At 34.3% G+C, this 16,597-nt stretch overlaps 1 protein-coding gene across 2 annotated transcripts in view; it reads right to left on the bottom strand.

The window, feature by feature from the left end:
* LOC111156774 (staufen double-stranded RNA binding protein 2) overlaps positions 1-16,597 on the bottom strand; it is a 318,514-nt gene that overhangs the window by 162,915 nt on the left and 139,002 nt on the right. For both annotated transcript variants that reach the window (XM_022517840.1, XM_022517841.1), the window contains one exon: positions 8,285-8,416. In XM_022517840.1, the coding sequence (XP_022373548.1) occupies positions 8,285-8,416 (132 nt within the window). The remainder of the gene's footprint in view (positions 1-8,284; positions 8,417-16,597) is intronic.

Genomic DNA, 16,597 nt, shown 5'->3' with positions numbered 1-16,597 from the left:
CCCAAACTTTAAGTAAAACATATAATATCCTGACTTTTGTCAGGCCATTTGATCTGCCTGTTATAAAAATAAATTCAGAGAAGCCAAAGTATTTTGAAGTGGTAAGTATTTTAGTCAAATTAATAAGTGACTTTAACTGGTTATGATCTCTTTGTGTGGAGTTGGTCTTATTGATATAAAGTACTACAAGGGAAAAAAGTCATATTTCCTATTATAATCAGCTTTTATATTTATACTATCAGATGTTAAAGTTCAAATGGAAAAATAAACTCTAGATATAAACACAAAATATAATCCTGGCAAATAGTATACCACTGTGAAAGGACAGAAGAGGAGTAAATGCTCATAAATGCAGGTGGGTGTCAATGGAAGGCCCGAGGAGACCCCACATACACATTCTCTGTGAAGATGAGATCAGAATGAGAAGAAAGCTGCCTGAGGGGGGTTAAAAGTTTGAGGAAAGTGGAGCAAGGTATTAAGTCACATTAGGGAAGAGAAGAGGAGGCAGATCAGAAGAATGCAGATTCTCAGGCACCCACCTCTGAGACTCAGGCACACAGTCTGCTTGAGAATGAGTCTGGGCAAGAAAATCAAGAATTATGTCCCCATATCCACCATACTCTTATGATCAAGTAATAAGCACAACAGCTGACTACAGAGCATGCAGATATACCTCACCCCTTGGGACAGTGAAGAGAGACTGCTGAAACCTGAGGGCAGAGCAGAAACATTGAGGGGAAAATCCTCCCCAAACCTCACCCCACACAAAACACAGATAATAGCACGCCATTGCTGAAGGAATTTGAAGTCAGTAGTGATGATAGCAACAACAAAACTCAAAATGAGCTCAACTACTGACAAGATTGATACCACCCTCTATACCCTCCAGAATTAACATGACAGAAAAGACATGCCTATTTCTCAACATAAATACTGTTTAACTCAGCCTCCAAAATTTTTCAATATAAAATGTCCATTACTTATTCAAAAATTATAAGACAACCAAAATTTCAAGAATTACCCATTGTCAGAGGATAAAGAAGTCAACAAAACAGGACCCAGAGGTCAGAATTATAAAAAATAAATTTTATAATACCTAAGATTAGCAGGTTAGAAGATTTAATATATGTAATGTACATAATATAATGACAGACAACATGTTTAAACATATGGGGAATCTCAACAGAGAAATAGAAACTATAGAACAAAAGCGATTGGAAATCTTGGGGGACAGTCACAGATGAAAATTAATGCTGATGTTATTAACTCATGGACACAGATGAAAAAATATTCATTAAAACTGCAGATAAATCAATAGAAATTATTCAAACTGAAGCACAGGAAAAAAAGGTTAAAAATTAAAAGGAACAAAAGATACTAGAGCTACAAAACAATACCAATGGTCTAACGAATGTGTAACTGGAAATTCCACAGAAGAGAGGAAACAAAGAATAAGAAATATTTGAAAAAATAACAGTTGAGAATTTGATGAAGTAGCCAAATTATAACAAACCACAGATACCATGTTCAGAGACCACTAAAGCAGGAAAAATACAAAAAGGGGAAGAAAGAAGGAGGAAGAAAAGAGGAGAAAGGGAGGAAGGAGAGAGGAAGAACAGGCAAGAGGGCAGAAGGATAAAGCAAAAAAAAAAATCATATTTACACATATTATAGTCAAACTGCTGAGAACTAATGAAAAAAGAAAATTCTGACAGCCTTCAAAGGGAAAAAGATAACATGAAGAGGAAAGAGCAGGTAAGAATTACAGCAGATGTTTCAACAAAAACTATGCAAGTCAAGAGACAATGAAACAAGATCTTTTCAGTACAGTAGATCCCCTTATCTAGAGGGGATGCATTCCAAGTTCCCTAGCAGGCACCTGATAGCACAGATAGTACAAAACCCTATATATACTATGTTTTTTCCTGAACATACAGACCTACAACATGTTTAATTTATAAATTAGGTACAGTAAGAGATTAAGAATAATAAATAATAAAATAGAACAATTATAACACTATAGTAAGTTATGTGAACGTGATCTTTCTCTCAAAATATCTTACTGTATTATACTCACTATTCTTGTGATGATTTGAGATGATAAAATGCCTACAGGATGAGATTAAGTGAGGTGAATGGCAAAGGCATTCTAATGTAGACTTAGGCAACTATTAATTTTCTGATGAGCTTTCAGACCTGTGGATGGCCGCAGGTGACTGAATCCATGGAGAGTGAAACCATAAATACGGGAGACTACTGTACTGAAAGAAAAAAACCCAGAATCCAATCCTATATCCAGACAAAAATAACTTGCAAAAATGAAAATGAAATAAAGACTTCTTTATCAAACAAAAACCAAGAGAAATTACTTCCAGTAGATTTGTTAATACAAGTAGTTCTAGAGTAAGTTTTATAAGCAGGAGTATAATACCAGAAAGAAATCTAAACAAATGAACATTATTCATGAATATGGATCTACACGAATGAATGAGGAGTACTGAAAATGGTAAAAATGAGGGTAAATATAAGACATTTTTTCTGATTTCAACAACATAAAATGATAATTGACTATATAAAGCATAATTAGTAACAATAAATTGTGAGTTTATACTATATATAGAAGTAATATGTATGACCACAATAGGAGGTCTCTGAAACATACAGAGTATAATCACAATAGGTCATAAAGAAAGATAGAAAAATAAAATGTATGGCCATATTAGAGGTCAAAGAGAGGAAAGTGAACAAAGAATAAATGGAATAAATAGAAACAAGTAGTAAGACAATACATTTAAATCCAGCCGTATCAATAACTACAATAAATGTAAATGGTCTAATCACCTTCAACTAAAAGACAGACTGTCAAATTAGATTTTAAAAAGCAAGACCCAATTGTGTTTTCTTAAAAAAAGCAATTTAAGTATAAAGACACAGATAGGCTAAGACGATGGCGGAAAAATATCTCATGCAAACATTAATCAAATTTAAACTGGGATGGCTATAATAATATCAGACAAAGCAGAATTCAGGTAAAGGATTATCAAGGCTAAGGAAAGAAATCATGTAATAATAAAGTGGCCAAGTCATCAAAAAGACATAACAATGCTAATTATATATATATATGTTAACCACAAAACTTTAAAGTACACAGAACAAAATTGATAAAACTGAAAGAAGTTGGAGACACTATCCAACTTATAACTGGAGACACTAACAATAAAATAAGCAGAAAGAAAATCAGGAGGAATACAAGACTGGAAAGAAGCCAAAAAGAAAACTAAAACATATCTTGAACTGAATAAAAATAAAAACTCAACTTGTCAAAATCTGTAGGACAAAGTTAAAAATCTGCCAGTGAAATTCACCATTACAACAGGCTAAACAGAAAAATCATATGACATATCAACAGATGCAGAGAAAGCATTTAGCAAAATTCAAAATTCAAAATGTACTGATAATTAAGTAAAAAAAAACCCCCAATCTCTTAATAAAGCAGGAATATAAGGAAATATCAATCTGATACAGAGTATCTATGAAAAAAAAAACTACAATCATCATGGTATTTATAAAGGTGAAAGACTGAATGACTTTCCTTCTACAATGGGGAACAAGGTAAGGATATCTGCTTTCCTATTCAACAATCAACCACTTCTATTCACCATTGTACCAGCAATATGTACCAGCATTTTCACAGCAATAAAGCAAGGCAAATAGATAAAAGCATACAGATTAGAAGGGAAGAAATAAAACTGTCTTTCTTCATAGATGATATGGTCATCAATGCAGAAAATTCCACACACTCTACAAAATAAACTATTATAACTTATTACTCAGTTTAGCTAGGTCACAGAGCACAAGGTCAATGTATAAAGACCAACTTTATTTCTATACAATAGAAAAGAACTGGAAATTGAATGGTACAGTCATTGGTTTAAAAACCAACATCATTAAAAAATATACCATTAATAATATATCCAAAAACATGAACCACTTAGGGATAAACATAAAAATTGTGTAAAGTATTTCTATGAAAACATAGAGAACACTGCTGTGAGATACTTCTATAAAAACCTGAATAAATGGAGAGCTAGATCTTGTTCATGGATGAGATTCCATATTAAGATACTGATTTACGTGAAACTGATATTCAACACAATCCTAAAGAAAACTTCCCAGTTGTCTCTTTCTTTTCTTGGTAAAGACTGATTCTAAAATTTCTATGGAAATGCAAAGGCTCCAGACTAGCCAAAATAATTTAAAAAATAAAAAAACAGAACAAAGACAAGAGTTCTTTATCTGATTTCAAACCCATACATAATTATAATAGCTTCAGGATAGACATATGGATTAAAGGAACAGAATCTAGAAAGAGACCCACAAATATGTGGTCAACTGATTTTCAACAATTGCTAAGAGAATTCAGTGGAAAAGCATTAATCTTTGAAACAAATGATGCTAGAACAACTGGATCACCTATGCGGAAAAGGAGGGAAGGAGAGGACAGGAAGGGAGGGAAGGAAAAGGCAGGGGAGTTCTTTATCTGATAAAGAATTTGTGTCCAAAATATATAAAGAACTCTTATACAACTACTCAATAAGAAAGCAAACTATCCAATTTTTAAAAAGACAAAACTTTGAATAGGCATTTCAGGGAAGAGATATGAATGGTAAATAAACATATAAAATATTCAACATTATCAGTTATTAGGAATATACAAATTAAATTCCAGTGAGATAACATTATACACCTACAAGTACAATCAAAACTATCAAAACCAACAATACCAAGAGCTGAATGTGAAGTAACTGCAGCTCTCAAACACTCCTGGTGGGAATACAAATTGGTACAGCCTCTCTGGAAAACCTCTTCACAGCTTCTTAACAAAGTTACACATGTGCTAATTATACAAATATGCACATAAAGAATATACAAGAGAAATATATACATATAAAGACTTATACATGAATGTTTACAGCCACATAGTTTATAATAGACTCAAAGTAGAAAGAGCCCAAATGTTGGTGCAGACTAAAACAGTAACAGACAATAGAAAAAAAAAAAAAAACTAATGATAAATGCAACAGCACGGAAGAATCTTAGCATTATGAAGCCAGACATAAAAGGCTTCCTAATGTATGAGCCAAATTATATGACGTTCTGGAAAGGCAAAATTATAGAAACAGAAATCAAGTGAGTGCTTGCCAGGAGCTAAGGGGAGGGGAAGAGATTAACTACAAACGGGAACTTTTCTGGGTTAACAGAAGTATTATATATCTTAATTGTGGTGCCAGTTAATGAATGTGTATGCAAATAACAACACACTTATGTCAAAATTCACTGAACTGCATCTCAATAAATCTGAAATTTTTTATAAAGTGGGGATATGTTAGTACATACACATAGAATATCTCTGTAAAGATATTTATTTCTATTTATCAAATCCTTATATAATATTCACTGTATTTCAGACAGTATTCTAAATGTTGTACAATTAACTCATTGTGGAAGATGCTATTCAAAAGAGAGACTAAGAGGGTGCCTGGGTGGCTCAGCGGGTTAAGCCTCTGCCTTCAGCTCAGGTCATGATCCCGGAGTCCTGGGATCGAGTCCCACATCGGGCTCTCTGCTCAGCAGGGAGCCTGCTTCCCCTCCCCTCTCTGTCTCTCTGCCTACTTGTGATCTCTCTCTCTGTCAAATAAATAAATAAATAAAATATTAAAAAAAAAAAAAGAGAGACTAGGAGACCAAGGATCTCAGAGTGAAATAAGATTAACTTTTTCCTCAGTGTTCACCCGTTCATGCTATTTGAATTCTTTCAGCCATATATATAATTGTTTATTAAGAAAAAAAACTTTTTAAAAACACGCTTTTGCAGGTTTTTAAGCTGCTTTTCCCACATTCATCACAGATTTTATTGACAGATCAGTGTATTCAGTCCTTGTCCTGATCTCTCTGTAGCATATGACTGCTACCTACTTCTTTTTTTTTTTAATGTTCTGTTAGTCACCATACAGTACTTCAGCTGGAGGAATCATGCTACCTACTTCTTAAAGCCACTCTCTCTTCCTGTTTACAGGTTTTCTTTTCTCTTCCTTCCCATCTCCCCCATGCACATTACCGGCTACTGAAAGCTTATCACACACACTTCAGAAATACCTCAGCTATCTTTCCCCTTGCTTCTCTACCACCACTGCCTGAGTTCAGACCCTCGGCTTCTTTTACCTGAACAGCTCTGCTAGCCTCCTAGCTGGACTCTCAGCCTCCAGTCTCATCCTGCTCAAATACACTCCCTGTGTTACTCACACGGCTGTCTTTTGAAGAACGCAAAACACATCATGTCACTTCCGTGTTCAAATCTTAAATTAGTAACTCATCAAGCTCTTTAACTCACATAAAAACAGTGGCCTCAGCTATTCCTGACTTTCCAGATTCATCTTCATATTCTCTAGGTTCTGGGATACTATAATTTTTGTTACATGATTAACGCTACTCACTGTTAACACTTAAGGGTTAGTTTTCTGAGCATAGGGACCAAGTTTCAGTCATCTTATTATCTTCAGCTACCAGTGTTTGGCATTGAGTGAGTGCAATGGTAAATTTTATGCGTCAGTGTCTGGACCATGGTGACTAGGTAACTGATCAAGCATTATTCTGGGTGTTCTGTGAGGGTGATTTTGGAAGAGACTGACACTGAAATCATTGAACTCTGAGTAAAGCAGATTCCTCTCTGTAATGTGGGTGAGCCTAATCAGTTGAAGACCTACCTAGAAGAAAAGCTTGACCTCTCCTGAATCAAGAGGGAACTCAGCAGAAAGCTTCTGGACTCAGACTTAACGCCTGATTCTCCAGCCTGCTGGCCTCTTCCTCACATTTTGGGACTAGCCAAGCCTCTGTAACTGCACAGGCCAATTCCCTAAAATAAGTCTCTGTGACTAATGTACGAATATGTATGTACACACACACACACACACACACACACACACGCACATCCTGCTGCACTGTTTCTCTGGAGAACCTTGAACAATAATATAGTGCATATACAAAAAATGTTTTCATATTAATAAAATTAGTGGTTTATTTTCACTTAACATACAAATACATGTCTATGAGGAGATTTATTTTGACATATATTTATAAATCACTCACCAGTTTTAAGTCAATATAAATGTGTTAAGTTAAAACAACATATACACAATATAAGAACTACAGAATCTTGAACACATGTTAGGTTTCATGTTACAAATACTTTTAAAAGAAGAAAAAGCACTGACTAGCCAGGTTATAAAAACAGAATTGAAATCTCTAGCGATATCACACACACAAATAAATCTTAATCACTCAAAATAATTGCCCAGATATTCACAGCTATCTTAAAAAGAAAAGTATATCTAAATGTTTTCTAATAGATGATTTTGTTTTTACTCTAAATTTCAGAAATGTGTTCCTACAGAAACTGAAAACATCTCTAAAACAGAATCCTTATGTAAGAAACGGCATGGAAAAAAAAGCATATTGTTTTTGATAGAAATAATCATTAAGCCTGTTTTATGAATTTTCATTTAATAAAATGTTTAGTCAAAATAATTTCTACATGTGCACAGATAAAATAATAATACAAAATGGAATTAAGCTAGTTCCTGCTAAGTTATCTGCCAAGTACAGAATTTGGGGTTCTCTGCTTCTCTTGCAACAGAGGTAGGTGTTAATGATGTCATTAACTGCTGCAGAAGAAATAGGGGACCATGAACATAAGCCTTGGCAGAAAATAAACACCCTCTGAGTTTACCTTTAAATTTAAAGTAAATAGAAAAATTAGTTTATAGAGCGCCTGTCCAATATAGTTCCTGCCCTAAAGGGATAACTCAGGATCTTTATTTCCAGTGTTTTCAGCTGTATTCCAGAAATAAAGGCTCACAAACTCTGTTCTTTAAAAAGCACAAATTAAAAACTGTGGCTATATGGCAAAAACCACGAGTCAATAAGCTAAAAAGTATTCAACTGGAATTATATAAAATTTATACACCAATATAATTTTTTAGCATTTTCCAACTGTAAGATTGTAATATTTCATCTTGGCCCCATAAACAGATGTTATTTTGTACCTGGAGAATCTATCTTTAAAGATACAGAGTACCGCCCGGGGCAGGGGGGAGGCAGGGACACTGACTTCTACTTTAACAGTAGTTAAGACATTACTTAGAGTCAAAAACACTGGAATAGGATTTGTTCCTCACTCTGATATTCTGACAGGATAGGCATATGTACATATAAATTTAGCTCTCACCTTGTCAAGTTGATCTTGAAGACTAGTGGATGCTTTATAACCAAGCTGTAACAGCATTGCTTCTGCAGCATTTTTTTTGGCTATCTTTTTGTTAGGTCCTGTTCCAGTAGCAACTTCATTGCCTACTTTGACCTGATAAGATTAAAGGAAGAAAGTGAGGATAACTGCTTTAGTAAACAGGAACTTCTTAACACCATAAAACAATGTGTCATGCTCTTTAACATTCAAAAATATAAAATTTGGCCCATAATGAAAACAGCAACTAAGATACTAACCCATTTAAATAATGTTATAAATACAAGTGAAAATATACATGGGGAAAAATACAACAATATGGTCCTCAAACTGACAATGGGGGTTTATCTCAGGGTGACAGAATCTTAAGTGATTTTTACTTCCTTACATATTTCTATGTTATTTGATTTTTTAAACAATATTATTTATACAAGCAGAAAAATAAATTCACATTGTAACAGAATTTACATAGATTATGACTACATTTAGTATTATTTATTTAATAAACTAAAAAACTGAAATTCATGGTGCTGCCATTTAAAACAATGCTCACATTGCATCCCAAGTTTATAAAGCTTTATATAAATAGTTCCTGAGGAAAATTAATATACAAGGGTTAATACAATATTGTGGTTAAGAACAAAGATTTCCAGGTCAGATCTGGGTATGAAATTATTCTAGAGGCGCTTAGGTGGCTCAATTAGTTAAGCACTGGACTCCTAATTTCGGCTCAGGTCATGATCATGCAAATGAGCCCTGAAAGGGGCTCTAGCTCTACTCTGGACATGGCACCTCTCTGTCCCTCCCCAAACCTCCCTCTCTGTCTCTTTAAAAAAAAAAAAAAAAAAGAAAAGAAAAGAAAAGAAAAGAAATTCAATTCTACTACTTCCTAACTGTATGAATTGATTCAAATTAGTCAACATCTTTAAGCTTCAGCTTTTTTCATCAGTAAAAGAGGTACTCCTATACTACCTCACAGTATTGCTCTGAAAATTAAACAAGAAAATGTATGTAAACTACGGTGTATAATATATCATAATTGCTCAATAACAGGAGTTTTTTTTTTTTTTTTTAAGACTATTTATTTGAGGGGCACCTGGGTGGCTCAGTGGGTTAAAGCCTCTGCCTTCGGCTCAGGTCATGATCCCAGGGTCCTGGGATCGAGCCCCACATCGGGCTCTCTGCTCGGCGGGGAGCCTGCTTCCTCCTCTCTCTCTCTCTGCCTGCCTCTCTGCCTACTTGTGATCTCTGTCTGTCAAATAAATAAATAAAATACTAAAAAAAAAAAAAAAAAGACTATTTATTTGAGAGACAGAGTACAAGCAGGGGGAGGGAGAAGCAGGCTCCCACTGAGTAGTGAGCACAGGACTCTGGGATCATGACCTGAGCCGAAGGCAGACGCTTAACTGACTGAGCCACCCAGGTGCCCCTAACAGGAGCTTTTTATCATTAGAACTATTCCACAATTATCTCTGGGAAACAAATGACACACACATACACATATATATCTATATATGTATTTAAAATACATCAGCCATCTCATATCCACACATATATTTTCCAAATTGGGTAGTGTTTTTAATGCTGCACCTGCCAAGACCTAATGCAAAAAAAAAAAAAAAAAAAAAAAAGAAAGAAAGAAAGGAAGGAAGGAAGAAAGAAAAAGAAAAGAAAAAAAAGGAAATCAGAAAGTTAAAAGGAAAAAATTTTAAAAATAAAAAAAATTTTTTTAAGATTTTATTTGAGAGAGAATGAGAGAAAGAGACAGAAAGAGAGAGTACACACAAGTAGGGGGAGAAGCAGAGAGAAGCAGACTTCCTGCTGAGCAGGGGCTCAATCCCAGGACCCTGGGATCATGATCTGAGCCAAAGGCAGATGCTTAAGTGACTGAGCTACCCACGTGCTCCCAAATACATATATTAAGAAAATTTTTAAAAAGAAAGCAAAAAGTACAGCATTACAAGGACAAATAAGAAAGCTCACAAGTACAGTGAGATTTGTTTTTATGAACTGGGTCTCAATAAACGATCAAAGCAGCAAACAAGAAGATAATCACAACTTTATAAATTAAAGTAGTCTGAATAATCTACAGGCAAAGAAGAAACCCCAGTAAAAATTAGAAAATATTTTAAGTAAGTAATAACAGAAATACAAAATATCAAAATTTGAAGTTTGCAGCTAAAGGAGGGTCAAGAAGAAAATATATAGTCATAAAAGCTTAGGGAATGGCAGGAATATAATGAGCTAAACATCCAGCTCAAGAAGTTATTAGAGAAAAATGAATCCAAAGAAAATAGAAGAATAAAGACAAGGGCAGAAATTAAGGAAATAGAAAACAAAATATGATAAAAAATTTGAAAAAGCCAAAAGTTGGTTTCCTGAAAAGACTAATAAAATGATAAATCAAAGATTAAGACTGATCAAGGAAAAGTAAGAGAAGATATGAATAAGAATGAAAATGGGAGATTTTGTTGTATAGCATTATATACATTTTGTTGTCTTACATTTTGTTGTATAGCATTAAAAAAAAAAAATAAGGGACAGGGGCGCCTGCGTAGCTCAGTTTGGTTAAGTGTCTGCCTTTCTTCTGGGATCAAGTCCCACATGGCTCTCTGTTCAGTGGGGAGTCTGCTTCTCCCTCTCCTGATCCCCCTGCTTATGCTCTCTCTCTCTCCCTGTCAAATAAATAAAATCTTTAAAAAATAACAAGGGATATTGAATATTTCAGCTAAAAATTTTTGAATATTTAAATAAAGTGGAAAAATTCCTCAACAATACAAATTACCAAAACTGGCATAGAATAAACCCCGAACTGTATAGCTCTATAACCATTAAAAAAAAAAAAACAAAACAAAACAGTAATTAAAAGCATTTCCACAAAGAAAACTCCAGAGAGCTCCTCCAGCAAGTTCTACCTAATATTTAAGGAAGAATAATGTTAGTCTTACAAAAATTCATCTAAGAATAGAAAAAGAGATATCAGTCCCCAATTATTCAGTGAGGTATCACTTTGATTCCAAAATCCAACAAGAACAGTATAAGAAAAAATTTTACAGACCAATTTCATTCATGAATATAACTGCTAAACTATATAAGACTAAACTGAACAAAGCAATATAGAGAAAGAAAAATCATGACGAAGTTAGGTTTATCACAGAAATTTAAGATTGGTCTAACATTTGAAAGTCAAACAAAATCTGTCAACAGAATCTGCTATATTAATAGGTTGAGAAGACAAAACATACGGTCATCATAATAAATGGAGCAAAAGCATTTGATAAAACTCAACATCCATTCATAATAAAAATTCTTAGTAAACTAGGGAAAAAAGGGAACTTCCTAAATATGATAAAGGGCATTTTGTAAAAAACCTATAGCAAACCTCAGCAAATGTTATACTTAACGTTGAAATTCTGAAATTAGAAACAAGACAAGGATGCCTTCTAGCATTTAACATTTTATTACAAATCCTAGACAGAACAATAAGGCAAGAAAAAATATGGTATAGAATTAGAAGTATAAAAACAAACCGTCATTATCTGGAGATATGTTATTTACATAGGAAATCCAAGAATATCTACAGATAAATTATAAGAATTTATGAGTGCTAAGTTTTCTATGTAAATAGTAGTATACAAAAGCCAACTGCATTTTTATATCCCATGAACAATCAAGTAGGAAATTATAAAAGTTATTAAATGCAAATCAAATACCTATGATGTTTAAGAACTTTATACAGAAAATAATAAGCACCAAGAAAAATTAAGATAAACCTAATAAATAGAGATATGCCATATTCATGCACTGAAAATCATTATGATACCAATTCTCTTCAACGTGACCTGAAAATTCAATTAATTTTCATCAAAATTCCACACATGTTTTTACAATATTTGACAAGCTGATTCCAAAATTTACATGGAAATACAAAGTGCTAAGACCAACCAAGATCTTTTTGAGGAGGAATTTGGCAGCATTAAAATTAATTACTTCTGTTCCTCAAGAGCATCACTAAAATCGGGGGGAAAAAAGGAGAGTCACAACACAAGGAAAGATATTTGAAATGTCATGTAACTGAAAATGACTCACATTCCAGAATATATAGTGAATGCCTCTATGTTATTTTTTTTTTAAACCATACAAAAATAAGCAAGAGAGCTGAACAGGCAATCTATATATGAAAATTTGGATTGTTTGACCAGATGTCACTGTGCTTTGTTTAGAAAAAAATTAGCTTCAATAGCTTCATGCCACTTTAATAAAATTTTACAATTATAATATACTGTGTACTAGCAATGAATTAGTATGTAGTACAACTAAATTTAGTTTTCAGATATAAAGCATGATACTTCTACCCGCAGTTTTCTGGCTTTTGGGTGAAAGCATAATTGGCTATTTCATTTGTCTCAGAACATACCAATTCCCATCTGGTAACCAGACTTGTGTACTGTTTGCCACTTATTCTTACACAGTATTCAGGTTCCGTGTTACCATTTCTATCACTACTTTTAAGATTCAGTGAACAAAGTACTTCTAACACAGTGGTTAGAAAAAAAAAAAAAACCTTAAATATAAACAATGTGCAAATTATATGACAAAGAAATTATACTCTTTTAATAGAATTTTAGTAAAGATGAACTAAATGACCTAGTTCTTGTAGTATACGAAACACTGAAAATGTATTTATTATAGAATTTCTGTAACAACTATCACAAATGTCACAGTTCAAATCTGCACCATGTCTCTGAAATGCTTCATTGCTTTTTCTTCTAAAACTAGAAACCATCACATTATGACAACTCAGCCAGATTCTACAGACCTCACCCAGAAGCACTTGTGCGGTCCACAGTGGTTCCCTGGAGCTGAATGAACACACGTGAGCTGTATCTGTGCTGGCCTGCCCTGCCCTGAACACAGCAGGCCCTAGCTATAATGCGTTTGAGTCCCCAGCTAAAGCCAGGCCTCTGATACCTGTTATTTTTCCCAGTGTTTGCTCTGCTTCCCCAGCTTCACCAGGCCCTGTGTTGTTGCTGGAATGCTTGCAAGCTAACAGATTAGGCTAGCTACGTCAGAAGCTTCCTCTACTGCTCTGAGGGTCAAAAGACCTGCCAAAATAAATGGAAGCAAGATCACCGAGCAACAAAAAAATGTATCATCTGGTTTTTTCATGCTACATACCCCTCACTCACTCACATTCAAATCTTTTGCTGCTTCATCTCTAAATCACATTTCTCCACCCAGGCCTTATACTCTGACTCCCGTCTCCTGCTCTTGGGGAATGCTGTTCCCATCTCAGCATTCACATTGGATCTGAATCTGCCAGCTTCCCATCTGACCTACTCTGACACCTTCAGGACTGTTAGAAAAGGTGCTTCCAGATTCATTTTTGCCATTCACTCACCCCTCACTTCACACAAGTTTTTATAATGGCATGACTCAACAGTTTGCAGGTAGTTATCCCAGACTTATTTGTTACTACTGGAAAAGGTGAGTGTGCTGAAGGACTTTGATTCCCTAACAAACACAGTGGTCACTCAAAAAAAAAGAAAAATCACAACATTATAAAAGCAATTAAGTATATAAGTAAACTTTGTAAGTCATCTTTCTAGAAAACTCAAAAAATTTTTAACCATTACAAATATATATTTTTTTAAGATTTTATTTATTTATTTGACAGAGAGAGATCACAAGTAGGCAGAGAGGCAGGCAGAGAGAAAGGAAGGGAAGCAGGCTCCCTGCTGAGCAGAGAGCCCTATGCGGGACTCGATCCCAGGACCCTGAGATCATGACCTAAGCCGAAGGCAGCGGCTTAACCCACTGAGCCACCCAGGCGCTCCCATTACAAATATTTTTACACTAAAATATTAATTTGTCTGCAAAGAAGTTCAATTATTTTGCTAAGCAGTAACTTTAAGACTGCCAGATTTTTACATTTAAACAAATCACTTAAATCAAGTCCTCAAAAAACTAAAAAAAAAACTCTAAAATAGCATACACCAAACACAATTCATTATCTTTCAGTGAGTCACAAATAAAACTGATGAAATTTGCTTTATATTTTAAAAACCTGAGATTTTAATCACAGGTAAGAAAAATTAACTCAATAGGATGTGCTATACACAATGTGTATATGTCATATACATTTAATTTAGTTGTCATTATTTTCTCTTAAAAAATTAAGATATAAAATATAAAAATCTTTCTAAAAAAAAAAAAAGCTTTAAGAAATATGCTCTGGAAATAAATATCCAAATAATCTTATCAGAGATTTTTCTTTGCCTGGTAATCAATACAAGTAACTGCATCTACTTTATAACATACAAACTTATCTTTATTTTTCATAGTGATAGATAAATATGAGCATATTATATTACCTCTAGATATTTTTACTTCCACATTCAGTTATAACAAATGATAACATTGCTTAAGTAGTTTATACAAAAGCCTTTACTTTGATAAACTTGCTGCAATACTATAATGAATCCACTGGGGATTCCAGAAGGGGAAAGCAATATGAATTCAGTGTGAAAACATTTAAAAGCACTGCCAAATGTTCCCATTTGACTAGAATGTTTATGAATACCCATAAAATGGAAGCTGGTCTAAGATATTCTAAATTCCTTTTTCAGAAGGGGTACTCAATATACTCTGCAGGGAAAAAAAATTGTTTAATAAACTCAAAGCCAGTTTTTATTCCTAATATAGGTCTAAATTTTAGGTGATTTTTTTTCCCCTTTCCCCTTTTTTTCCTCTATCGGAGTTCAAAAAATATATTCTAGAATTCTCCTAAACATGTAAAAGGAAAAATGGTAAAGTGTTTTATGAAGTGAAAATACTAAAATAAGACTGTTCTGGGTCTAATGACATCTAGACAGTATGTGTTTAGTAGTCATAGAAGCAGTTCCCCCTTTTTGGATATTGAGGTTCCCAACCATGGTTTATCTGTGACTGCATTGTTAAGTTTACATCTCCAACAAAGCCAAACAACTAGCTCTCAGTCAGGCAGATAGGCAGCAAATATATACCAAAGGTTTCTTAAGGTACTGCTATGTACATATACTATACTGGGTACTGTGAGATAAAGAAATGTGGAGATTATAAATTGGGAAAGAAGGTAAAATTAAGAAATGCATGAAAAGGGGGTGCCTGGGTGGCTCAGTTGGTTAAGTGATGACACTTAGTTTCAGCTTAGGTCATGATCTTGGGTCATGAGATCAAGCCCTGTGTCAGGTTTCACACTCAGCACAGAGTCTGACTGGGATTCTTTCCCTCTTCCTCCTCCTCCCTCTCTGCCCCTCCCCTGGCTTGTGTGCATAGGCACTCTCTCTCTCTCTCTCTCGCTCTCAAATAAATAAATAAAATCTTAAAAAAATAAAGATATGTATGAAAAGTTAATAAATATACTACGTGTTACTACCAAAATGTCCACCACATGGTGAGCACTTAATAGATATATGTGGGTTTTAACTGGATTACATTAAAGGTGAGATCCACGGGTCTGACTGGAAAAAGTTTCTTTGACAAGCCAATTATAATAAAAAGTTTTGGGACAATAAGGAGAATTTAAATATGGACTGAGTATTAGATGATTCTAATGAATATGAATCATGCCTAATGTAAGAACATAAAGGAAAACTTCCATATTTTTTAATGATATACACTAAGTAGGTAAGCTGAAATGGTATGTGGCTAGATATTAGCTCTGAAATACCTCAAGAAAAGACGGAAGGGAGGGAAGGATGAAAGAAAAATTGACAGCTGAAGCAAGTGTGGCAGAAAAAGTCTTCATTGTTGTGTTTGGATATTAGTCATACTCCTCATATGCCACTGCTAGTCCATTATATTATTGTTTACAGTTTACTATTAAATATAACCACCTCTGGATATGTTTGAAATTTACATAATAAGAATCTAAGGTTTCTTCGATATTGGGGCTTAAGTTGGCAAATGAAGATAAACAGGCAGAATTTTAAAGGCGGGTATTTTCGGCATTGTACCTCAATCTGCAACCTCTTAATCTCTAGAGGCCTAAATCTCAGCGGTTCTGAGTCTCTCGGTCCTCACCAGAGTTAGGTAGGAAGTCAGCTTTCTTTTCTTAATTTTCCAGATAACCCAAAAAAGCTCAAGCTCTTGGCCCTATTCCATCTACGACATCTATCTCCTAAATGATGTTTCTAATTCCGTCTGTATCCTTGTTCCCAGTCGTTAACAGCCTCTGGCTGGAAACTGTAACATAAGTTAGAGATAGGCACTCTACACTAGAAACTCCGTGGTCAATAACCTGTGTGAACTCACAGT

The sequence above is a fragment of the Enhydra lutris genome, unplaced genomic scaffold, assembly GCF_002288905.1.
Source record: "Enhydra lutris kenyoni isolate GAN:26980312 unplaced genomic scaffold, ASM228890v2 scaffoldscaffold49, whole genome shotgun sequence".
Lineage (NCBI taxonomy): Eukaryota > Metazoa > Chordata > Mammalia > Carnivora > Mustelidae > Enhydra > Enhydra lutris.
Note: the sequence above shows the minus strand (reverse complement) of the source record. Positions and strands in the feature narration are given on the sequence as shown.